Source organism: Mixophyes fleayi, chromosome 11 (genome assembly GCF_038048845.1).
Source record: "Mixophyes fleayi isolate aMixFle1 chromosome 11, aMixFle1.hap1, whole genome shotgun sequence".
NCBI lineage: Eukaryota > Metazoa > Chordata > Amphibia > Anura > Limnodynastidae > Mixophyes > Mixophyes fleayi.
Genome location: NC_134412.1, coordinates 46,332,555 through 46,359,587, shown reverse-complemented (window position 1 = coordinate 46,359,587; position 27,033 = coordinate 46,332,555). Strand labels below are relative to the sequence as shown.

Below are 27,033 nucleotides of genomic sequence, written 5' to 3'. Positions count from 1 at the left end.
ATTTTATTAATTATACATATTTAGTTTAAATACACATTTTCATAGACATACATTTTCATTAATTTATTTAAATACATTTTTAACCAATTCAATGCTACAAGCCTGTTAACTACCAGCGCTGCAGCGCGCACAAACAGTCAAAATACATTTATTTATTTATACATTTGTACTCTTTCTTCTGCCTAGCACCGGGCTTTAACCCTTCATTTGCTGCGGTGCCAGGTATTGCTCTACCAGCATCACAGCACACACTTAAAAATACATTTTTATTTTAATGACTAGTCCACTTAAACATTCACATTTGCACCGGTGCTTTTAACCCCTACTGGATTCCATTTAAAGATGGTTGCCACACAAATGTGGTGGCCAGACAGTGCAGGACCTGGCCACAGGCGCAAACTGTATAGCCGCGTTCCCAGGACACAGGCGTGAGACCTTCCCTTCTGGAGATCGCGCTGCCAGAGTTGGCAAGTATGACTTATACATTAATACAACTGTGGAAAACCAAGATAGTAAAGGAATACTAGTTAATAGAAAGTGGAGCAATCCTACTGCGAACAATTCTGGAATGTTCCTAAATTGCACATTATTTGTGCACTTCCAATTTTCTAATCTGTGCATTTATCTGTGAGGGACACTATCTGTGCAAGTAATCAATTGTGAAGTCTATCTAGAACAGCTTTTGAAGCATTAGGTTGTCGGGTATTTAGAAAGTGTGTTTTGGGCTGAATTATGCACTTTAATGACTTCAGAATGCTTCTGGGATTCCATGGGTATTGGGAGCTACTCAGTTAAGCATCTTGTTGTATGAAGGACACTGTGTGACTTTCCCCATTTCCTTTCATTTTACTGAAAAGATACACTGTCCACATATAAGGCACAGTTCTCAACCCCATAAATAATTAACTAGTTCCAATCCTGAGAAGGGGTTCCTAGCCACTAAGTTTATTTACTTTGGAAAGAGGAGTCAGGAACGAATTTTCTCCATGTGAGGCTAAATTAGCATCTGATGCAACTTGGGTTTTGTTTTGCAATCCTTGACGCCAATACAATTAGAATTTATGAAAGGTTGAACTCGATGGACTTGTGTCTTTTTCAAACTTACTATGTAATTATACCTATAATTTTTACATGCATGTCTCACAAATCTTTTTTATTCATCGTCAATGATAACAAAACAAGTTAGAGAAACATTAGAGAAACATTATAAACAAATACGCTGAAATACTATGTTTGTACAATATAATATTAAAATAAATATAATAGAAAACAATACATTGTTTTAATAATATATGAATATAATATATAAAGATGAGGGGTAAAACAGGGGTGGAAGAGGAAAGGAGAGTGATGGGGTCAGCAATATTGTCATAAAGAATGAGGTTATATATATTTGACTCCATATTAATAATTATAACTTCATTTACATGTATTTTGTGACGAGATCGGGCACCACAGTGGGAATATCAGGCCAACCTGGTCTGTCAGTCAGTGGGCCAATTGGGTGACACAGGCCCATCCAGTTATTAAATGCCGCCCGTTGGCTGGATCCAGCATAGTGTTGGTGACCAAAGAGGGAGGGGGAGGAAGCCCACAGGAAGCATGCAACAGATGGGGACCCTGTGTCATCACAAAGTAGTGGAAGGGGTTAACTTTAGGAGGGACTGAGTGCTATCTAAGATCTGAAGATGGGGTAGGCCAATTACCCATTATCTTCCATAGGACTGGCCCAGTCATTCTGGCAGTAAAACAGCAGGTGGGCTATTGCTGAGGTCATATTCTACCTCCACCCCTGTTACCATCCACCACCAATGTAAATGGATCATGGCCCGAAGGTATGGCCCAGGGAGGGGGCAAGAATCGGGAGATTTTGGGGTTGAACAAAAAGTGAAAGCCGAAGGGGAGAGGTTGTTGTTGCTGCGAGATTCTGGACAGAGAGGACGTAGACTGATGTTGGGATAGCTGTACTCTATCAGTGCCAGAGAGGATTGATTGAACCATGAACCTATTCAGCCAGATAGGGTGCTGAACCTCGAGAACTGATTTGTCATCACTCCATCTGGAGATACTCGCAGATTCTGGGGAATTGATGTGTCTACATCGGTAGGGAGACTGATATCTAGATCCCCACCAAGCCGGTGGATAGTTGGTCGAGTGGCCGGGATCAGCAAGTCACACAGACCTACCTAACGGATCAGGACCACTAGCCCATCTGGATTGCCAACTGTGGACTTTATTGGGGGGAGTATGTGCCTGTTGGGACTCTGAACTGGGAGGTAACCTGCCGATGACTTTGTTGGGGTCTTTTACTGACACTGGTGAGTTTACTAACACTTGTCTATTTTTGGTGGGGGAGCACGTTTTTCCTTCTGGAGCACTGTTGCATTTACTTTGTGTGTACACTTTGTTTAAATAAAGAGGTTATCATCTCTTTCTTGCTTCCTTACCTGTGTGATATGTGAACCAAAAAGGCCGGGTACCTAGAGAACTATAGTTCCACCCACCATGCTGAACATTCTAACAGGTAAATGCATCACACTTTCTGAAAAGGAATAGTGTATATGTTGCCCATAGCAACCAAATAGATTTTAGCTAGCATTTATCTAGTACATTCTAGAAAATAATAGCTAGAATCTGATTGGTTGCTATGGGTCCATTTTTCTTTTTAAAAAGGTTTAATGCATTTAACCCTAACAGCATTTCCAAAATGCAAAAGCTGACCACTCACAAAGCTTTTTGTGTGCTCAAGTGTCCACCAAGTGCTTTTCAAGATGAATTCCTACTCTACAGTCTTTTAAAATACCCATAGCATTCTGTGCCTAGTTTTGCGGGTCATTTATACTTCACTCTAAAAATGTATTTTACTTTTGATTAAATCAGCAAAATGTCTGATGAGTTGTCTTAGATACAGGGTCGGACTGGCCTGCCGGGGAGCCAGGGAATCCCCTGGTAGGCCCCGACCCTGATCACTACCCTCTTCGTTGGTGGGGGGAGTGGATACTTTAAAATAAATAAATACTCACGTGATCGCAGCGTCGGTGCCCCTCCTCGCCCAACGTTCAGTGAGGAGCGGCGCAGAGAGGAGTCGGCAAGAAGACAAAAGAGAAGAAAAGAAAGAAGCCAATAGAAAAGGTAAGTGAAGGAACAGAAGCAAGGGGGAGCCAAGGCAGCATGGCAGAGTGTGAAGAGGGGCCAAGGCACCATGGCAGAGTGTGAAGGAGGGCCAAGGCACCATGGCAGAGTGTGAAGGGGGGCTAAGGCAGCATGGCAGAGTGTGAAGGGGGGCCAAAGCAGCATGGCACAGTGTGATGAAGGGTGGCTAGGAGAAAGGGGGGAGCAAAAGCAGCATGGAGGACACAGTGTGATCATAAGGGGGCACAGCATGCGTGATGAAGGGGCACAGTAATGTGTGTGTAATGGCACAGCGGGCTTATGGCAATGTAATGTGTGTGGTAGGTGGTGGCTAACTAATGGGTGCTATTTTGTTTGTGGGGTGATGGTGGGGCAAATAAGTTTGGGGGGTATTAAGTGAATGTGGGGCTGAGTTTGAGGAGCATGAGGTCCATTTATTAAACGTGAAAATGAATTATTTAATGGCAGTGACGGTTGCAAGAAATAGGTATATTTATTATACGTAAATGCTATTAATTTATTGCTGGGGCTGTTTGGATGGAGGGAAATAGGTTTATTTATTAAATGGGAATACTGTTACTTTAATGTATTAATCGTGGGTCCTGTTGATTTAACGCTGGGGCTGGTTGGGATTTTCTATATGTACCCATTTTTTTTCCAGATAGGGCCCCCAACATTCCAGGATCCAGACAAGTTGCAGCTAAAGAAACCAGCAGCCACAGGTGGTGAAAGTGACAAGAACAGGTTGGACATTATATGAAATGTTCTGATTCTAGTGGGACAATCCCAATTGTCGGTGACTGTTCTGCCAATTCTAAGGGGCAGGTCAAGACTGTGTACTCTTTATATACACACTACATTCTTTATATACTATATCATCATCACCATTTATTTATATAGCGCCACTAATTCCGCAGCGCTGTACAGAGAACTCATTCACATCATTCCCTTCCCCCATTGGAGCTTACAGTCTAAATTCTCTAACAAACACACACACACACACACACACACACACACAGACAGAGACACAGAGAGAGAGACTAGATAGCAGCCAATTAACCTAGTAGTATGTTTTTGGATTGTGGGAGGAAACTGGAGTACCCGGAGGAAACCCACGTAAACACGGGGAGAACATACAAACTCCACACAGATAAGGCCATGGTCGGGAATTGAACTCAAGACCCCAGTGCTGTAAGGCAGAAGTGCTAACCACTTAGCCACCGTGCTGCCCTACTATACTGGCGATAGCTGTCCTTCGTGGGCTGACCACTCTCGCTCTAGTGTCTGGTTTCACCTCTTTGATGGCTGGCCCCCTCTGGTGGGCCCCTAGCATTGCAGTCACCCGGTGGGCCCTTCATGCCACAGTTCGATATTGCTTAGATAGTTAGACAAATGAAACACAGTGGGCCTGATTCATTGAGGAAAGTAAGGCTAAAAAATTAAAAAGTTTTCTCCTGGACAAAACCATGTTACAATGCAAGGTGTGCAAATTAGTTTTTTTATTTTGCACATAAGATAAAAACTGGCTGTTTTTTCATGGACCACACAAACACTTGATATCTTATTTGTTCTGATATTTAAAGTTGATCTTGGACATGCCCTACTCCAAATATAAACCTGCCATCGCATTTTAAATTTATATCCTCCTTCAATGCAACATGGTTTTGCCAAGGTGTAAAGTTACTCATTTTTTTGCTTTACTTACCTTAATGAATCAGGCCCAGTATGTTTTACTGAAACATAAGCAAATATATATTTTTTATGTGAAAACATTTTATAAATAAATTTTGATTAGAAAAAAATTGTAAATAGTAGCTAAACAAATTGCAGCATGTAGATTGCTTATTATTATTATTTATTTACAAAGTACCAACATAACAGTGCTGTATATTGAGGGCAGGGGCAAGGGGGCATATGCCCTCAGGGCCGCTCCCATAGTGGGCTACATTCATTTATTTTTCTTTAGAATGTTCCGAATAGGCTGAGGAGCTTAGTCTCGCCACCAGTGCAAACGTTTGCCAGCCCTCCCTTGATGGAGGAGATCATGATACAAAAAAATAACATAAAAATACATAATAGAAGGTAATTATGGTCCTTCCTACAATCTAAAAGGTGTGTGGTATCGATACATAAGGCAGTGGAAGTGGGTTAACAATTGTAGCTGATGGTGGGGGGAGTATGTGTGTGGTTACTGTAAAGCAGAATCCTGCCATTCATATTAAAAATCAAACTTTTACAACATTGCCTTAGAAGGGTATCCAAAGCGCAAATACATTTAGTATACAGCTGATAAGACAGAAATAGTTTTCATGTAAAGCAAGACAAGTACTTTGTTGTCCAGGAGTGGTGGAGCTACAACTAAATTGTATACATTATATAATGCTTAAAGTTATGACCAGATGTAATCTTTCATGGAAACACAAATTGTTGTTATTAGTTAAGTAACATACCTGGGTCTTCTCCAAGGCACAAAGCAGGATTATCAATCCCCAACTTTGGGTTAAATTGAAATCTCCTAAAAGAACAAAATATAAATACATGTGCAGTACCATAGCTGTACTCATACCCTCATAAAAGTCTTAGCACCCTTATTCATGGTGCACATCTTGCTAAATAAAACATTAAAAGGTCATAAAGTAGAATTTTTTCACTTACGTACAAGGCATACAACAACATACATTTTTATTAAGACTAATAGTAACAGGATAATTGACACAAATAATTTTTGCAGCAGAGTCCATTAATTATTTCAGATTTAACACCATGTCCTAGGCCTCTATTTTTGCTGTCTCCTATTTATGTATATGCTGATACATAGTGATTTATATATGGTTTGTTTCCAAGCACCGGACTTTATTTTCTTTTGTTTGCACGTACACAGTGGTATTGATTGTATTGACTGCACTTATTCACTTGTACACCTTTCAGTAATTTAAAGAAGCTAAACTTGGTTTCAATGAATTATTTAATGTTGAGGAGGGTTGTGGGAAATTGGTATATTTATTAAATGTAAATACTTTTAATTTATTACCAGGTATGTTTTGAGAGGAGGAAAATAGATTTATTTATTAAATGGAAATACTATTAATTTGAGCTGGGTTTGGGGGGGGGATAGGGCTATTTATTAAATATGCATTCTATTGATGGTAGGACTGGTTGGAGGGTCAAAAATATTCACATTAAATTAATAGACCTATTTCCCTCCAACCTGCCTTTCTGCTTACCTACTCTGCCGCAGGGATGCGCACCTTACTCCCTCAGTGTCGACAGTGCGCGTGCGTTGTTTAGCAATGGGATGTGACATCTGCGTGCTTCGTCAGCCGGACTGCGCATGCGTGTCCATTGCGAATTTAGGGGTTCCTAAGGGCCGTCAGCCATCAGGTGACGTCACTAACCGCAGGAATGCTTATTGGACTTGTTACTATAGGAGCGCTTTGCTTCATCTCCTTGGTTTTCTAGGTAACCCAAATTCCCGGGTGTCCTGACTTTACTCTCGGATCAACATCCACCATCTAGTCTCTTGTTCTGCGCATGTGCAACCAACTACCCTCTCTCCTATCTGTCCCCATTGGTCCTAGCATTTTGGAGCACTATTTAAACCTCCCATTTCCTTCTGTCCGATACCTGTTTTTCGAGTTACTCACTCTCTGTAAGGATCTGGCTTCCTTCGGTCTGACTCATCTGCTGTTGCTCTGTACGAACGTCCTTTGATCAGCTGAGTTCCTGCGTCTAATAGAATTGCTTGCTGCACCAGTATTCAACAGCCGTGCTCTGAATTACCATCTACGGACCAGCTAAGTTCTACTCTACTACTGCTTCTATATGAACTGCCGCTGTACCAGTAACTCACCACCTGTTGCTCTGAATCACCATCTACGGATCAGCTAAGTTCTACTCCACTTCTGCTTCTATTTGAACTGCTGCTGTACCAGTAATTCACCTGCTGTTGCTCTGAGTTACAATGTACGGATCAGCTAGTTCTACTCCACTACTGCCTCCATTTTAACTGCCGCTGTACCAGTAATTCACCTGCTGTTGCTTTGAGTTATCATCTACGGATCAGCTATTCTATTCAGCTATTGCTTCCATTCGAACTACCGCTGAACCAGTGACTCACCTGCTGTTGCTTCAAGTTACTACTTACAGATTAGCTACTCCGTTGCTACTTTCTCCGCTATTCTTCCATTACCCTGCATTCCTATGAGACTGGCTCCCTCGCCACTACCTACAGTACTTCTCTGACTTATCGTCACCACTCCGCTGTATCAAACTCCACCTATTACTCTGCCAACACTCATACAGGAATTGCGACCTGCGGGATAGGAGCAGCGAAATTCATACTTGCAGGGGAACACCACCTACCCGTTAGACTTCGCTACCCTGAATGAGCTCTATCTCTATCATTTAGCAGATACAAGGGATCCACTAAATATCCAACGGATTTGTGACACACACATTCAACATTTTATTGCATACCACATCAGAGTGTCTCAGAAGGCAACTCACCTCCTCCCCAGGTCTGAGACAGTGGTTGCATTTCACAGGCGCATCTCTTGATCAGTCTGTACTGGCAGGCCAGAAGACCCAGACTGGGCCTTATCGATGGAGCCCACCCTTCTCTTTCTCCATACATAACACCATGGACCCTTACCATGTCTTGTTAGCGCAGAGAAATACCCTGTGGGAAGCTTTGCCCACACATCTACACATTCTCCCTAGTGTTTTAATGTACACAATGCTGGAAGCCTGGGACATATACTTCTGTCATTTAGCCTCCTTTCAGTGACTCTGTCACAATATATATATATATATATATATATATATATATATATATATATATATATATATATATACACACATATCTATATTTATGTAATTATAGTGCATGCCTCCATATGCATATCTGTATAAGAGTGTACCACCATACACAACTGTATGACTACTGCATACAGGGACCTGTAATGCATAAAGTATATATTGCCTGCTGTACTACAATCAACTGTACCTGCATTCTACTGTTATCATCTTTCAATAAACAGCATCCTGTTTAAGCTACAAAAGCATTGTGGCTTAACATCCACATTAACACCACTGAACATCTATATAAACATCAAAAGGTATAACCAATAGATTATGGGGCCAGCACCGTGGGTTAAAGTAAACGCTTAAACATAAAGAACGATAACAGAAGAACAAGAGAATAAAAGAAAGCCGATACCCTACAGAATAGTCGTTTACTATAAGTTCACAAAGAAAATTGCACAGCACAGGCATCTGTAAGAACTTTGCTAAATTAAAAAGTTCTGAAAATTATGCAACGTAGAAATTTGCAATGCAAATGCAATTAATGTGGGAAACGTTGTGAAAAATCGCAGTAGATCCAGAAGCCAGTCCAAATGTTGATGAGGTGAATAGAGTCATGGGCACCATTGGCTTAGCTGTAGAACAGCACATATATTTGATCATTAATGATAAAGATTCGGCAAGTGACATTTTTCAGAGCAATTGACTGCTCTGAAAAATGGGTATGAGGACAAAGGTCTGATGAGAAGGATAAACTTGAGGTGTACATTGTATGGGACTAAATTAAGTACTTGTGAAAACATGGATGAGTGCATAGACAAATTGCTGTCAATATCCCAGCAATTGGCATCTGTGTAATGCGTCTAATACCTGTGGTTCACTGTGTGTTGCGAAACCGAATGTCCGTTGTTGCATAGACTGAAGGAACGCTAATTAGAATCTAGGGACAAGAAAGAAAAATGTTTCTTTTTATTGTCGTTTTATGTTTTAAAGTGTATTGCATTGCTGTGCGTATGTGTAGTTCCTGCTGTGCGTACGCAAACTTACGGTAGATTTGCCACGTGGTTGAACAATAGTTTTGATAGTTGTTATATGCATACTGGAAGCACTTGGTAAAGTCTCTGAAAAGATAGTGCCATTGTTTGGGAAAGTTATTTTCTGTACAGAAAACAAAGGTTATGTGTGTGTATGTGAATAAATACATAAAGGCAAAAATATACTGGTAACTATAGGCAACTATAGGTTTTCGCACGTGCACCCAATACTAATCACGACATTCACTGATAAAGGGTATTGTTTGCTGGAAGGGACAGAGCATTGCGGTGTTATCTGTGGTTCGCATAATGAATCATTGAGCTGTGCAAATCGACCGCATGGCAAGGCCGTGATTGAGTATTGGGAGGGCAGTGTGGTACTATTTAAAAATTCATAGCGCTGTAGTTCAGGTGTGTCTGACGGGGCATGTTAAAAAAAAGGTGACCTGACAACAAAGGTTCTGTTCTAGGGCTGAGCAGGATATAAAGAAACCTTTGTGTGAGTGGTGTTCTGTTCTAATAAGAGCAGGTGATAAAGAGACACCACAGAGTATGCATGGCATACTCGAAGCGAAAATAACAGGTTTTCGCGGCATTCCCAAATATTAATCGCAAAGCTTACCGATAGTTAGTACCTGTAAGCCGTGCGATCGGACCGCATGGTTGATTTAGTGCAGCCGTGATTGCGACTTGGGAGATGTGGGAGGAAATACGCAGCAACCACTGATATTCTTGATTGATATCTGGTGCTGACAGTGGTAAAGTACTAAAACTAGGAAGGGCATTGATATCTTAAGGGGACGTGCCTGTTGAAAATGTCCATGAATAAAAAAAATCTCTAGTAAGTTCTGTTTCAAAGGAGAACAGGTAAAAGTCTTTTTGTGTAGCGTTGAGAAATAGGTTGTTTTCACAATGGATACGCAGCAAACGCTAGAGATAGTTCATGTTGTGCTACCTAATGAATGGCCGGTTGGTTCGGTAAAATATGTTATGTATAATAAATACGGTGCGTATGCTACGGCATACTGCGACAAATGGGTCAAGATGACCCGGGAGTGTGTGAAACCTTTCCCAAACATAGGTACTCTTGACTCAGAGGTGTTAAATAATGTTAGAGATAAAGTGCGGTTGATTAAATCAACAAAAACGAGAATTGAACATGATGACTGTTTAAAATTGTGGCAAATGGAAGGTAACACGTGGCAGAGCAGCGAACGCACAGCGGAAGTGAGTGTAAGGAAAAACACGTGTTCAGCGGAAGTAAGCGTACCGGAAACAAGCATTCCGGAAGTGTGCGTTGCAAAGCGTGGCGAACTGAGCGCAAACACGCCCCCGATAAATTCGGTTGGGGCGGGAAGTACAGCCAATACCAAAAATGTAAAAATGGTAACTAGTAACTTGTATGGTGTTTTAAGTAATGTTAAAAGTAATGTTTCAGGACAAAGAAGAGGAACGGTCCCACCAGCAGGGGCAGCTGCTGAAAGTGGTGAGAATAATGAAAAGGTTAACACAGGGGGAGACATTCATTGTACTGCAACAGCAATTCCAGCAACTAGGTCAGAACAGAGTGATTTAGTAGGCTTATATCCTATCCGCAGAACAGCAGTTCCCAATGGGAAAGCGGACAGAGATGGTGTAGTTCCCATGAAACAGGTAGCAGTGTATTCTCCATGGACTAAGACGGAACTATTTACAATTATGTCTGATTTCCCTGATCCTAGAAAAGATTTGGCCAAGTGTCAGAAATTTATTAGACATTTAGGTAATGCACATGAACCTACTAATAAAGATTGGCGAGTGCTGTTTAGAGCTTGTCTTCCTCTCGATACTGATATACAGATGTTCATTGAGGGTTGTAACTTGGAGAAGGATAAACCCTTAACTGAGGATAACAATCAGCATAATATTAGACGTATAATCAAAGAGTTGGCCGTATATTTTCCAGTGACTGTGGAATGGGGCAAAATATACAACATCAAACAAAAAGGTAATGAGAATACAACTGATTATTTTTCAAGGGCGCTAGCGGGCATTATTAAGTACACAGGAATATGGGATATAATGGTAAATCCACATTACAGGGAGGTAACTGTTGCAGTACTAATGGCCGGCCTCCGGGAGGATCTAAGGACTTGGATACAAACCTCTTTTCCTAATTGGAGAGGTCTCACGGTAACTGATATTAGAGAGCATGCTATAGAACATGATAAAAATATATGTAAAAAGGAAAAAGCACAGAGTGATAGGTTAATGATGTTGAGTATCCAGGCATTAGAAAAACTACATCCACAACCTCAGAATTATAAAAACCACTATAAGGGACGAAAGAAACAGAAATCTTTGAAGTGTTTTAACTGTCTTAAAAAGGGACATTTGAGGAAAGATTGCAAAGAAAATATTAGAGCCAAGGCTAAGAAAATGGGACACGAAGAAAAGAGACTTAGCCCACCTAAGGGGGAATCACATAGACACCCACAGAGACGGCGCACACAAGTCTCGGAGACTTCTCAACAGTTTCCTGTGCACCTCATAGCAGCCAATGCCTTGGGGGAGAACCATAGTCAACCCTGGAGGTTAGGTCAGACCTGTAGTCCTACAAACAGGTGGGGTTTAAACTGTGGTAAGTAGTAGTGTACAAGAAACTGATTTCTAAAAGGTAACCTTTGTTGATTTTGTTTGTTCATTTATGTTGTGAAATGTTTGTTTTCCTAAATTGCTAGCCGATGGCAAAGAATAGAAATGTTTGTTGTGTTTGCTGTTTTAAGATAACAGTGGTATTGATTGTATTGACTGCACTTATTCACTTGTACACCTTTCAGTAATTTAAAGAAGCTAAACTTGGTTTCAATGAATTATTTAATGTTGAGGAGGGTTGTGGGAAATTGGTATATTTATTAAATGTAAATACTTTTAATTTATTACCAGGTATGTTTTGAGAGGAGGAAAATAGATTTATTTATTAAATGGAAATACTATTAATTTGAGCTGGGTTTGGGGGGGGGATAGGGCTATTTATTAAATATGCATTCTATTGATGGTAGGACTGGTTGGAGGGTCAAAAATATTCACATTAAATTAATAGACCTATTTCCCTCCAACCTGCCTTTCTGCTTACCTACTCTGCCGCAGGGATGCGCACCTTACTCCCTCAGTGTCGACAGTGCGCGTGCGTTGTTTAGCAATGGGATGTGACATCTGCGTGCTTCGTCAGCCGGACTGCGCATGCGTGTCCATTGCGAATTTAGGGGTTCCTAAGGGCCGTCAGCCATCAGGTGACGTCACTAACCGCAGGAATGCTTATTGGACTTGTTACTATAGGAGCGCTTTGCTTCATCTCCTTGGTTTTCTAGGTAACCCAAATTCCCGGGTGTCCTGACTTTACTCTCGGATCAACATCCACCATCTAGTCTCTTGTTCTGCGCATGTGCAACCAACTACCCTCTCTCCTATCTGTCCCCATTGGTCCTAGCATTTTGGAGCACTATTTAAACCTCCCATTTCCTTCTGTCCGATACCTGTTTTTCGAGTTACTCACTCTCTGTAAGGATCTGGCTTCCTTCGGTCTGACTCATCTGCTGTTGCTCTGTACGAACGTCCTTTGATCAGCTGAGTTCCTGCGTCTAATAGAATTGCTTGCTGCACCAGTATTCAACAGCCGTGCTCTGAATTACCATCTACGGACCAGCTAAGTTCTACTCTACTACTGCTTCTATATGAACTGCCGCTGTACCAGTAACTCACCACCTGTTGCTCTGAATCACCATCTACGGATCAGCTAAGTTCTACTCCACTTCTGCTTCTATTTGAACTGCTGCTGTACCAGTAATTCACCTGCTGTTGCTCTGAGTTACAATGTACGGATCAGCTAGTTCTACTCCACTACTGCCTCCATTTTAACTGCCGCTGTACCAGTAATTCACCTGCTGTTGCTTTGAGTTATCATCTACGGATCAGCTATTCTATTCAGCTATTGCTTCCATTCGAACTACCGCTGAACCAGTGACTCACCTGCTGTTGCTTCAAGTTACTACTTACAGATTAGCTACTCCGTTGCTACTTTCTCCGCTATTCTTCCATTACCCTGCATTCCTATGAGACTGGCTCCCTCGCCACTACCTACAGTACTTCTCTGACTTATCGTCACCACTCCGCTGTATCAAACTCCACCTATTACTCTGCCAACACTCATACAGGAATTGCGACCTGCGGGATAGGAGCAGCGAAATTCATACTTGCAGGGGAACACCACCTACCCGTTAGACTTCGCTACCCTGAATGAGCTCTATCTCTATCATTTAGCAGATACAAGGGATCCACTAAATATCCAACGGATTTGTGACACACACATTCAACATTTTATTGCATACCACATCAGAGTGTCTCAGAAGGCAACTCACCTCCTCCCCAGGTCTGAGACAGTGGTTGCATTTCACAGGCGCATCTCTTGATCAGTCTGTACTGGCAGGCCAGAAGACCCAGACTGGGCCTTATCGATGGAGCCCACCCTTCTCTTTCTCCATACATAACACCATGGACCCTTACCATGTCTTGTTAGCGCAGAGAAATACCCTGTGGGAAGCTTTGCCCACACATCTACACATTCTCCCTAGTGTTTTAATGTACACAATGCTGGAAGCCTGGGACATATACTTCTGTCATTTAGCCTCCTTTCAGTGACTCTGTCACAATATATATATATATATATATATATATATATATATATATATATATACACACACATATCTATATTTATGTAATTATAGTGCATGCCTCCATATGCATATCTGTATAAGAGTGTACCACCATACACAACTGTATGACTACTGCATACAGGGACCTGTAATGCATAAAGTATATATTGCCTGCTGTACTACAATCAACTGTACCTGCATTCTACTGTTATCATCTTTCAATAAACAGCATCCTGTTTAAGCTACAAAAGCATTGTGGCTTAACATCCACATTAACACCACTGAACATCTATATAAACATCAAAAGGTATAACCAATAGATTATGGGGCCAGCACCGTGGGTTAAAGTAAACGCTTAAACATAAAGAACGATAACAGAAGAACAAGAGAATAAAAGAAAGCCGATACCCTACAGAATAGTCGTTTACTATAAGTTCACAAAGAAAATTGCACAGCACAGGCATCTGTAAGAACTTTGCTAAATTAAAAAGTTCTGAAAATTATGCAACGTAGAAATTTGCAATGCAAATGCAATTAATGTGGGAAACGTTGTGAAAAATCGCAGTAGATCCAGAAGCCAGTCCAAATGTTGATGAGGTGAATAGAGTCATGGGCACCATTGGCTTAGCTGTAGAACAGCACATATATTTGATCATTAATGATAAAGATTCGGCAAGTGACATTTTTCAGAGCAATTGACTGCTCTGAAAAATGGGTATGAGGACAAAGGTCTGATGAGAAGGATAAACTTGAGGTGTACATTGTATGGGACTAAATTAAGTACTTGTGAAAACATGGATGAGTGCATAGACAAATTGCTGTCAATATCCCAGCAATTGGCATCTGTGTAATGCGTCTAATACCTGTGGTTCACTGTGTGTTGCGAAACCGAATGTCCGTTGTTGCATAGACTGAAGGAACGCTAATTAGAATCTAGGGACAAGAAAGAAAAATGTTTCTTTTTATTGTCGTTTTATGTTTTAAAGTGTATTGCATTGCTGTGCGTATGTGTAGTTCCTGCTGTGCGTACGCAAACTTACGGTAGATTTGCCACGTGGTTGAACAATAGTTTTGATAGTTGTTATATGCATACTGGAAGCACTTGGTAAAGTCTCTGAAAAGATAGTGCCATTGTTTGGGAAAGTTATTTTCTGTACAGAAAACAAAGGTTATGTGTGTGTATGTGAATAAATACATAAAGGCAAAAATATACTGGTAACTATAGGCAACTATAGGTTTTCGCACGTGCACCCAATACTAATCACGACATTCACTGATAAAGGGTATTGTTTGCTGGAAGGGACAGAGCATTGCGGTGTTATCTGTGGTTCGCATAATGAATCATTGAGCTGTGCAAATCGACCGCATGGCAAGGCCGTGATTGAGTATTGGGAGGGCAGTGTGGTACTATTTAAAAATTCATAGCGCTGTAGTTCAGGTGTGTCTGACGGGGCATGTTAAAAAAAAGGTGACCTGACAACAAAGGTTCTGTTCTAGGGCTGAGCAGGATATAAAGAAACCTTTGTGTGAGTGGTGTTCTGTTCTAATAAGAGCAGGTGATAAAGAGACACCACAGAGTATGCATGGCATACTCGAAGCGAAAATAACAGGTTTTCGCGGCATTCCCAAATATTAATCGCAAAGCTTACCGATAGTACCTGTAAGCCGTGCGATCGGACCGCATGGTTGATTTAGTGCAGCCGTGATTGCGACTTGGGAGATGTGGGAGGAAATACGCAGCAACCACTGATATTCTTGATTGATATCTGGTGCTGACAGTGGTAAAGTACTAAAACTAGGAAGGGCATTGATATCTTAAGGGGACGTGCCTGTTGAAAATGTCCATGAATAAAAAAAATCTCTAGTAAGTTCTGTTTCAAAGGAGAACAGGTAAAAGTCTTTTTGTGTAGCGTTGAGAAATAGGTTGTTTTCACAATGGATACGCAGCAAACGCTAGAGATAGTTCATGTTGTGCTACCTAATGAATGGCCGGTTGGTTCGGTAAAATATGTTATGTATAATAAATACGGTGCGTATGCTACGGCATACTGCGACAAATGGGTCAAGATGACCCGGGAGTGTGTGAAACCTTTCCCAAACATAGGTACTCTTGACTCAGAGGTGTTAAATAATGTTAGAGATAAAGTGCGGTTGATTAAATCAACAAAAACGAGAATTGAACATGATGACTGTTTAAAATTGTGGCAAATGGAAGGTAACACGTGGCAGAGCAGCGAACGCACAGCGGAAGTGAGTGTAAGGAAAAACACGTGTTCAGCGGAAGTAAGCGTACCGGAAACAAGCATTCCGGAAGTGTGCGTTGCAAAGCGTGGCGAACTGAGCGCAAACACGCCCCCGATAAATTCGGTTGGGGCGGGAAGTACAGCCAATACCAAAAATGTAAAAATGGTAACTAGTAACTTGTATGGTGTTTTAAGTAATGTTAAAAGTAATGTTTCAGGACAAAGAAGAGGAACGGTCCCACCAGCAGGGGCAGCTGCTGAAAGTGGTGAGAATAATGAAAAGGTTAACACAGGGGGAGACATTCATTGTACTGCAACAGCAATTCCAGCAACTAGGTCAGAACAGAGTGATTTAGTAGGCTTATATCCTATCCGCAGAACAGCAGTTCCCAATGGGAAAGCGGACAGAGATGGTGTAGTTCCCATGAAACAGGTAGCAGTGTATTCTCCATGGACTAAGACGGAACTATTTACAATTATGTCTGATTTCCCTGATCCTAGAAAAGATTTGGCCAAGTGTCAGAAATTTATTAGACATTTAGGTAATGCACATGAACCTACTAATAAAGATTGGCGAGTGCTGTTTAGAGCTTGTCTTCCTCTCGATACTGATATACAGATGTTCATTGAGGGTTGTAACTTGGAGAAGGATAAACCCTTAACTGAGGATAACAATCAGCATAATATTAGACGTATAATCAAAGAGTTGGCCGTATATTTTCCAGTGACTGTGGAATGGGGCAAAATATACAACATCAAACAAAAAGGTAATGAGAATACAACTGATTATTTTTCAAGGGCGCTAGCGGGCATTATTAAGTACACAGGAATATGGGATATAATGGTAAATCCACATTACAGGGAGGTAACTGTTGCAGTACTAATGGCCGGCCTCCGGGAGGATCTAAGGACTTGGATACAAACCTCTTTTCCTAATTGGAGAGGTCTCACGGTAACTGATATTAGAGAGCATGCTATAGAACATGATAAAAATATATGTAAAAAGGAAAAAGCACAGAGTGATAGGTTAATGATGTTGAGTATCCAGGCATTAGAAAAACTACATCCACAACCTCAGAATTATAAAAACCACTATAAGGGACGAAAGAAACAGAAATCTTTGAAGTGTTTTAACTGTCTTAAAAAGGGACATTTGAGGAAAGATTGCAAAGAAAATATTAGAGCCAAGGCTAAGAAAATGGGACACGAAGAAAAGAGACTTAGCCCACCTAAGGGGGAATCACATAGACACCCACAGAGACGGCGCACACAAGTCTCGGAGACTTCTCAACAGTTTCCTGTGCACCTCATAGCAGCCAATGCCTTGGGGGAGAACCATAGTCAACCCTGGAGGTTAGGTCAGACCTGTAGTCCTACAAACAGGTGGGGTTTAAACTGTGGTAAGTAGTAGTGTACAAGAAACTGATTTCTAAAAGGTAACCTTTGTTGATTTTGTTTGTTCATTTATGTTGTGAAATGTTTGTTTTCCTAAATTGCTAGCCGATGGCAAAGAATAGAAATGTTTGTTGTGTTTGCTGTTTTAAGATAACTATCTTGTTTTTCTTCTCGCAGGTAAAGGGGACACAAAAGGAGTATAGACTTAGTGATCAAAAGGGGAGATAGAGAAATAGAAGAATCACTCTTGAAAGACAAATTAACAATAGACAATTGGAACACTCTTTTGTTTTAGGCTGCAGTGTCTCATGATAATTTGTTTGGCTGAGAATCATTATCCAACAATGAAGTATGTACATACTTTGCTCCAAAATATCGTTTTATGTATTTCAGAGAAAATATGAGTCACTAAGAGTACATTTTTTCATTTCTCTATCATAAATTAGAAAAGTCCATTGAAAAGGTATGTAGTCAATGAGATACCAGGTTCTTAATGAACAAATGACGGACGACACTGGATTGCACTGTTAAGACCCCCTAGTCAAGTATGGGGAGGGGTCATAGTTAGAAAATAGCTAAGGGGAACAGTGGAATGAATACAGCCATTTCCCCATAGAGTCAGAGTCCAATCCAGCTGTCAGTTTGTTGTAAAAATCTCCCTTTCTACATGTATGTTTGTATTCAAACCTTTGTATTCCCATCATTCATTGCTTTCCTATTTCCCATTCTTTACACAAATGCTAGTCTCTCTCTCTCTCTCTCTCTCTCTCTACCCTCTCTCTCTCTCTCTACCCTCTCTCTCTCTCTCTCTACCCTCTCTCTCTCTCTCTCTACCCTCTCTCTCTCTCTCTCTCTCTCTCTCTCTCTCTCTCTCTGCTCTGGTAGAGATAAAATCAGACAGTCTCAACAATGGGGCTAAAACATATTTTATGTTTTTACATAAGACAAATTCAGAGATACACACACTAGATTGACATGAGTTACAGAAACAGTCAGGGGTTTTGTTTTCATGTCTATAGAAACTGCTGATTTTAAGCAGAAAGGTTCTGTTGTGGAAATACGATTCATGTGTTATAGATTGCATATCTGTTTTGTTTTTTTTGTTTTGGCTCGTGCCTCCTGTACAAAAATGTGCCTTTATATGGATGCACAAAGGGTGGGCAGGACAGGAGGACAGAAGAATGCTAGAGGTGAGGCATACAGATATGCATCTCTGTATAGAACATTGGAGTAGGATTTTTACCACAAGATACGACATTATGTGAAACCCTAGAAAATGTAGAATTTTCATGTTTTATATTTTTTCACTGTTAGACAGACATGTACTGGATACTGTTATATTTGAAGAAAGTGTTATAGAAAGAGACCCCTTTGCCTTTCCCACTTAATCAAGTAGCTGAATATGAGGTACTGAGAATGACATGTGAGTTGGCAGAGGGAAAATCGATTGATATACATTGGTCTTTAGCATTTTTCTAGTCTAGAGGGCGATGTTGAGGTGACTGAGAAATCGTTTTATAGCAATACCAGCACATGATTAGGACACTACATAGAGGACTTTATACAGTGACACAGTTACCAACTGAAGTAGCTGCTAGTTAGGTCCACACTTACACGCACAACCATACATGGCTGTCACACCAGGGAGAACATAGCTGTCAAATAGACAGCAGGGTTTTATGTGACAGCTAACAAATCTATGTTTTGTTTTGTTCTTTGTTGTATTGTTTTAGTTTTAAAAAGGTGAACACACACACACATGCACGCATACACATATTGGTTAATATAGGAAGATTTGTGTTACCCGAGGGATAAACTGTCTGGAAGGTGAGGAGTCTGGTGGACTCTGGAGAGATGGACAAGGTAGACCAATAGAGCCATCCCATATCCCTCCTGCTGATGGGTTTTCCTCCAGGTAAAACAAATACACATCATCCAATTACCACCATGCAGGGTCCTCAAGTATACACAGGTGTACCAATGAAATATGTCTGGGTAGAGGTGTATTGAAATGTGTCTAATGTATTACTGTATCATACTCAAAGCTTTTGTTATTTAATGTGATAGTCCTAGAGTTATAATAGATGATAGGGGTATTCATGTTGTTGATAATAGATGTATAATGTATGAGTAGTGGTAACAAATCACATACTTTCAGTTAGCCATAAACCAGTGTGAACATAAAGTAGTGGTACTCGGTAGAATGAATTGAATAGAATAAGAGTTGGAACTTGATTGAAGTGCCACTAGTCCTTTCCCGCTACCAAGAGATCACCCCTGGGCAGACTCCTAACCTGTCAGTTTTTGAAATGTTTTTGACCCCTCGTGAGATGAGATTGTAACTGGGAGGCTAGGTTAGACCTTGAGAGAAGGTAAATAGTGAGACAGCAACCGAGAACGTCCAAAACACTGTTTCCTGAAAGGTCACACTAACTGTCAGGATGTTGGATCAGGAGAGTAAGTTGTGGAGCAGAAATTTCTTAAGCTTAGGTTATTTGCCAGACAGGTACCTGGTGTAGGCTACTAGCCTCACGGCTTCAAGGGTAGCAGAGACACACTGGTGCCCATACCACCCACTGCAGAGGGGCCAACACTCAGAGAAGGGTCCAAGGGCACTCATGAGTCTGTACTGGAAGGCCTCGAATGCAGTTAGTAGCACCTGAGCCAAAGGCTAAGACTGTTGTCCAGCATGAAGTTGTAGTTTTTCCTGTTTTGTGTTCTCTCATTACATTTTCTTCTCAGGGCGGTTAATTCTTTCGATTATTAGCAGGTGACAGAGACTGGTTCAGGTAATGATAAGGAGGTATTGGGGAGGAAGAAGTTAGTAGCATAATCAGTCCAGTCAATTACTCTATTCAATTCAGGGGTAAAGGAAAATTTAGAAACCTTGGAGCTTGGAGAAAGTGCGAGGGGCTATTGTCTGAGTAGCATTACGTCCGTAAGTACGGCGACCCCATAGTTAAAAAAGAGACACACCCAGCGATGCCAGTCCAGTAATATTCGGACTTGAGCAGGCATCCTTGAGAATGATTATCATTCTTGGGAGGGTAAGGTTTTAGACCAAACAAAGTGCAGGGCGTGCTCACACGTGCCTCAGTGATTATATCAAGTAGGATTAGTTCTCTTTCCACTAAATATTCTTGAGGTACCCGAACTATAGGCGGGAGGTCACTAAGGGAAAAAGTAGGACACCTAGGTCCCTTAGTCTGAAGTTTCCCAATGCTTTGCAAGCCGATCACTGTTAAATCTGAGTATTGAGAGACTGGGAAGAACGAACATACAATAGCCCGCCCACAAGTGTTGATGAAAAGAACTGGTGACTTTATTAGATGTGTGTATGTTAACGCAAGTTGAAGGAGATTGCATATGACATTATTGATAGACATAGGATGATGCTATTGATGAACATGAAGTGTTTAAATGTATTCTGAGCTTGAAGACATGCGTTGGACAGAAGAACCTGTTAAACTTGTAGAACTGTAGTAGAGAATTCTGTATAGCTGATACACGTTCTACTGTACCGTGTACCTTTCCAAATAATGTATTAAGTGTTTTATTGCACCCTTGAAGGGCATACAAAAGGTTATCTCCAAGCTCCAGAAGTGTACGGTTTATAGTAAAAGAAGAAGTCGTTTAGAGGATTAAGACTCTCTCTTATGATAACTTATTTAGATCTACAAACAGCGTGGACATACACCAAGGGGGATTTGTATTACATAACAATGAAACGTGGTACTGAGATCCTGCTTATAACATCTTTAAGGTGATAGTTTATTGTACTATCAAAGGGTGGACTGTTGAAGTCGTATAATTGGATGAACGAAAGTATATTGGTTTAATATTGGTTTGCCGTGCGTATTGCGAAGCGTACGCCACGTGTTATGTGGCGTGGTGCATTCGCACGGTAAAATACGCGCGCACACACTCGCATTACAACAGTTAGTTATTTATATAATTTCATATTGGTTCTGTTACACTGTAATTCAGGAGCAGATAGTATTCGGTTTATTATTAGTCTATATATATATATATATATATGTATATAGTGATTATATGTACATTGTAGTGTTATTAAAGGTTTAGGTAATAGGAAAGGTGTCATGCCTGATATCATATTGAAGCCCTAATCATCAGCAGCTGTCCGGTGCAGTCGGCGAAGAGATCGCACATTGCATACTTTAGTTATTGATATTAGAGAGTAAACCTTTGTATGATACTGGCTATGAAAAGGAGCAGACCCCCTGGAGAGAAGACCCCCACCTTTGGATTCCTTAGATTGAATCAACCTATTACCTGTCTGGCATGGACCCACCCAACGTCTGGACCTATAGAAACAATCTACGTCATCTCTATTGTTCACAATGAAACACTGACTGTATATATATATTAGCTGCATCTCACTGGGGCCTCAGTCAACTCTGACACAATATTCTATACAGAATATTGTCCATCGGGTCCGGTGGGTGCGCAGCGTGTGCAAGCGATTGCATTGGTATGTACTTATCTTTTGGTATTGGCTGTGCTGTACTGTACTTTATCATAATATAATAATGTATTGAATTGTTGACTATTTACATCTGCTAAAATAAATTACTTTGTGCTTTGGACACACATTCAATTGATTGGGCAATGCTTATTTTAAAACGATAGAATTACTTTAATACTCTCTATCTATATATATATATATATTTTATTATGCTTGTTTGTTATAGTTTGGAGATAAGCCCCGCTAGAGTATTCTGTCCTCTTCTTTCTTATTCAATTGCAAAGTGAGAAACGTGAGAAAATGCAGCTTTAAGTCATTACAAAGGGTGTTTTTTCATGGAGTCATTCCTTTGGGAAATATAGGTACAGTAGTTAAAAGCCCGTTACCATGACGGTAAAAAATAATATAAAGATAATATAACCGGGGCAGACCTGATTGCTCCAAATTTGAGTTTACCCTTGTGGCAGCATTGAATGACTAGTTTGTCAGATGGCTGCTCAGCCACAAAATGCTTAGCGTGGCAAAATTCACAAATACTGTTCATGTGACCACAGTTATAAGCAATAATATTTGTTTAATTAAAGTTGTCGACATCAAAAATGACGTGGCATCTTGTTCATCTACTTTGTAGGCGTTGACGTGATATTATCTCTATCCTGTTCCCTCTTTGACTGTTTTCTCTGTTATGGCAATTTGCTGAGGAGTCAGAATTGCATGGCAATGACGAACACGCGTTGTCTTTGGTCAAAAGTCATAGTTTGTCTACAGGTTTTATCCTGCTCTGTCCCTCACCTTCATCACAAAAGAGTAATTTATAAATGTTTTACCTATTTTTTTTTATTGTGTGTATATAATATATATATATATATATATATATATATATATATATATATATATATATATATATATATAAATAAACTTATTTTACAAAATTATAGTCTTGTGCATTTTCACGGTGCTCCAGATGCAGGGTTCTCTTACCTCTCTGTCAGTATGTATTACCCAGTATTGTCTTATCAATGTTTGTTCCCAATTGTAAAGCGCTACGGAATATGGCGCTATATAAATAAGTGTTGATGACGATGATTTGCACAGCAAGGGAATTGATTAGGGTGGGCAGAAGACAAAGTGTGATACAAGTTTGTGCTGATGCTTCATGTTGGACTGCACCAGCAATGCCACTTCAGCATGCAACAAAATTGTGCATGGAGCCGACAGCAGGTGGGCCTGTGTGTTTTAAATGCCAGGGCTGATTTTTAGTCCCAGTCCGGCCCTGGATGGGACATAAAGCATCTGAATGTAGGATAAAAGTTTCATGTGGTGCGCAACAGAAGAAGTATGAAAAACCTAATGAGTCAGCATTGAATGTAGTAGATAGTCATAAGAAAAACTACTGGTATATGGACTCGGGTGCCACTAGACTTTTTAGCTGCAATCAACAATGGTTCATTACATTGAAACCATGTTATCCAGTTACAGTAAAAGAAATTGGTGGAAAAGGTCTTACTGCAACAAACTAAAGTCAGGACTATCACAGTCCGAATGAATATAAAAGGTGAAACTATTGTCACAAACATCCAAGAGGTCCTGTAGGTACCAGAGTTGGGATCCAACCTTATCACTATAAGCATTCTTGAGAGAAAAGGGTACAAGGTCCAATTTGCTGATGGCAAATGTGTGGTTCAATACCAGAGAGGTACTGTAATTGCAAAAGCAACCCTCTGTAACCAACTTTATGTCTTAGACACCAAAGAATGTCATGCGATGGCGGATCCAGATAACAGTCAATCAATGGAGCTATGGCATAGGAGATTAGGTCATCTGGAATATGAAAACGTCCAGAAACTCACTGATGGGATGGTTCACTGTCGGTGGTTCTGTGAGACAGACATGCGAGAGCTGCATAAAGGGTAAGCAAACTCGTTGTCCCTTACCCAAGTCAGCAACTAGGGCTGAAGCACCACTAGTTCTAGTGCATACTGATGTGTGTGAGCCAATGGAGGTGAAATCGGTCAGTGGCTACAGATATTTTATGACACTCATTGATGACTACTTCACAAGAGATAAGAGTGAAGTTGTAGAGAAAATTACGAAATACAAGAGCCTTGTAGAGTGTAACGATCCGGGCCAACAGATAGTACCTGTCTCATTACCTGCAGTCCATTCATCTGTAAACTGCCATGTGCCAGCATCAGACATTCTCCAGTTCATTCATTCAGCTATATTCAGATCTGTGCAGGTGCAAGCCTATTGCACTTCAGGACCTCCTCCCTCCTTTTCATTGGCTAAGCACTTCTGGAGCACTATTTAAACCTCCTGGATTCACCCGTCTGATGCCTGTTCTTCCAGGTCACTTCCTGCAGCCTGTGGTTCTGGTTCCTGTTCTCCTTGTGGTTTGCCTGTGTTCCAGTCTGCTCTCAGTTCGTGGTCTGTGCTAAACCATCGCTGTTCCAGTACCTCTCTTACCATCTTCATCGTGACAGCTCCGGTTCTCTCATCGCTACCACTCAGAGCCGCTATTACACCTGTGACTCCTCAGCTGCTATCACGAGTTACCTCTGTTACTCCAGCCTGCTCTCAGTCTCTGGCCGCGTTGAACTATCACTGCTCCAGTACCTCTATTACCATCTCCAGTGTACATCATCGTGACAGCTTCAGTTCTCTCATCACTACCACTCAGAGCCGCTACTACATCTGTGACTCATCAGCTGTTACTACGAGTTACCTCCACAACTCCAGTTCACTCTCAGCATGCAGTCATGTTGAACTATCGCTGTTCCAGTACCTCTATTACCATCTCCAGTGTACTCTATTGTGACAGCTCCAGTTCTCTCATCACTACCGTTCAGAGCTGCTATTTCATCTGTGACTCATCAGCTATTACTACGAGTTACCTCCACCACTCCAGTCAGCCTTCAGTCTCTGGCTGTGTTGAACTATTGCTTCTTCAGTACTTCCATTACCATCTCCAGAGTACTTCATAATGACAGCCTCTGTCCTCTCGTATACCACAGAGCACCTATTCTCCTAGTGACTCATTGGCTGCTGGCCATCAGCCTATATTATTGTTGTGCCTGTATTTATACCCCTCATCTGTGGACTCCATAGTCTCCATCCACTTCACCTGGCTCCTCCACATCGTTCTGCTGTACACTCACTCACGGGACCGTGACCTGCAGACTTGGTGCAGCCAAGACCATACCTCCTTGCGGGGGTTACTGGTGAAAACCACCTGTCTGTTAGACTCTGCGCCCGTGGGTGGGCTTAGCCATGTTCAGCAGAGGGATCAATTTCCTGTAAGCCAACCGTGACATAGAGACTCAATGGGTCTGAAACTAAGAGTCTTGTGATCCGACAATGGTGGAGAATACGACAACGTGACTTTAGCTGAATTCTTAAGAAAATATGGCGTACAGCCCCAACTAACAATTGCCTACACACCAGAACAGAATGGTGTGAGTGAATGAGCTAACAGAACAATTGTTGAATGAACATGTACTATGTTGAATGACGCAGGTCTGGAGAAAATGTTTTTGGCCGGAAGCAATGTCCACTGCAGTCTACCATAAAAACCGAGTGCCCACAGTAGCTGTGAAAGGTAAAACGCCACTGGAGGCGTGGTCCAGGACAATGCCAAGTGTCATTCATCTCCATGTATTCGACTGTAAGGCGTATGCACATATTCTTAAATAAGTGATGTAAGTTGGATTCCAAGTCATGCTCGGGTACTGCCAACAGAGTAAAGAATACAGACTTTGGGACATTAACAACAAATGTCTTATCAAACCAAGAGATGTGGTGTTTCATGAAAACACGCCACCAGTGGAGTAGTGGAACAGCAACCACAAGAAAAGTTCATGACACTGGATGTTCAGGCAGCATATCTGAGTCAGAAAATGTAATTGCGGATACCCACCCGGAAAACAGAAGTTCTATGAGAAGCAACAAAGGTATTCCCCTAGGAAATATAGCAAGGTGTTCGCTAATCTGGCCTTTTGTGAACCGCAAAACTTTGAAGAGGCAAAATCAAGTGACAACTGGAAACAGTTGAAAACGGCCATTGATACAGAGTTAAAAGATATGGATGACAATCATACTTGGACTTTAGTTGACAGGCCAAGTAACCTGCAAAAAGATAAGGAACAAGTGGGTGTTTTGTAAGAAAGTGAATGCGGACAGAACCATCACACGCTATAAAACCCACCTTGTTGCCAAGGGCTACACACAAATCCGGGATCAACTATGGACAAATCTTCTCGCCTGTTGCCAGATACAGTACCCTGAGGTTAGTGATTGCCATCTCCACTATCCAAGATTTGTTGTTGTATCAGCCTGACTTTGACTCTGCATTCTTGAATAGAGAATTGTTAGAGGATATTTACATGGAGCCACCTGAACACTGCAACATGGGTGCCTACCAAGAAGGTAAAGTCTGCCTCCCAAACGAAACAATAGTTACCAAGCATAGGATGTTTGACGCAAAACCAGCAAAAAAAAAAGATAAAAGCTTAAAAATTACAAAGGAAATGTCACCAACAAGCAGTGAAGTGATAGAGGAAATATGTAAAATCCCTTACAGAGATGCTGTTGGAAGCTTAATGTACGCAAATATTGGGACTCGCTCCGATATCACACACACAGTGAGTCGTGTGAGCCAATTTGCAATCAACCCAGGAAGGCAACACTGGATCACAGTCAAAAGAATTCAAAGATGCTTGAAAGGTACTTGTTCTTTAAAGTTAGGATTTACTAAATCCAAGAATTTAACTTTAGAGACTTTCTGTGATGCTAATTGGGGATCTGATGAGGATGATCGTCGCTTCTACACATGGTACCTGTTTGTCTTAGCAAGCGCAGCCATCAGCTGGTCAAGCAGAAAACAGCCAACTGTTGCCCTATCCACCACTGAGTCAGAGAACATGACACTCACAGAAACTGCAAAAGAAGCTTTATAGATAAATGAGACTTTATGTGAAATTGGTCTTCTTAACCAGAGTGAGACCATCAACATTGAAGTGTGATAACCGGGGAGCAATTGATTTGCCTTCAAGTACAAAGCACCATAGACAGTCCAAACACATCGCCATAAGACACCACTTCATCCGAGAGTTAGTAGAGAAGAAGCCTGTCAGTGTGAGTTATATAGCCAGTGAGGACAATCCTGCTGACATGTTAACGAAGGGATTACCATCTCACTTCCTAATTGTATTCCTGAGAAAATGTTGTAATGTTGATATATTTTACCATAT

At 41.1% G+C, this 27,033-nt stretch overlaps 1 protein-coding gene across 1 annotated transcript in view; it reads right to left on the bottom strand.

The window, feature by feature from the left end:
• Positions 1-27,033, bottom strand: part of NHERF4 (NHERF family PDZ scaffold protein 4) — a 396,171-nt gene that overhangs the window by 311,848 nt on the left and 57,290 nt on the right. The window contains exon 3 of the mRNA XM_075190611.1: positions 5,583-5,647. Within this exon, the coding sequence (XP_075046712.1) occupies positions 5,583-5,647 (65 nt within the window). The remainder of the gene's footprint in view (positions 1-5,582; positions 5,648-27,033) is intronic.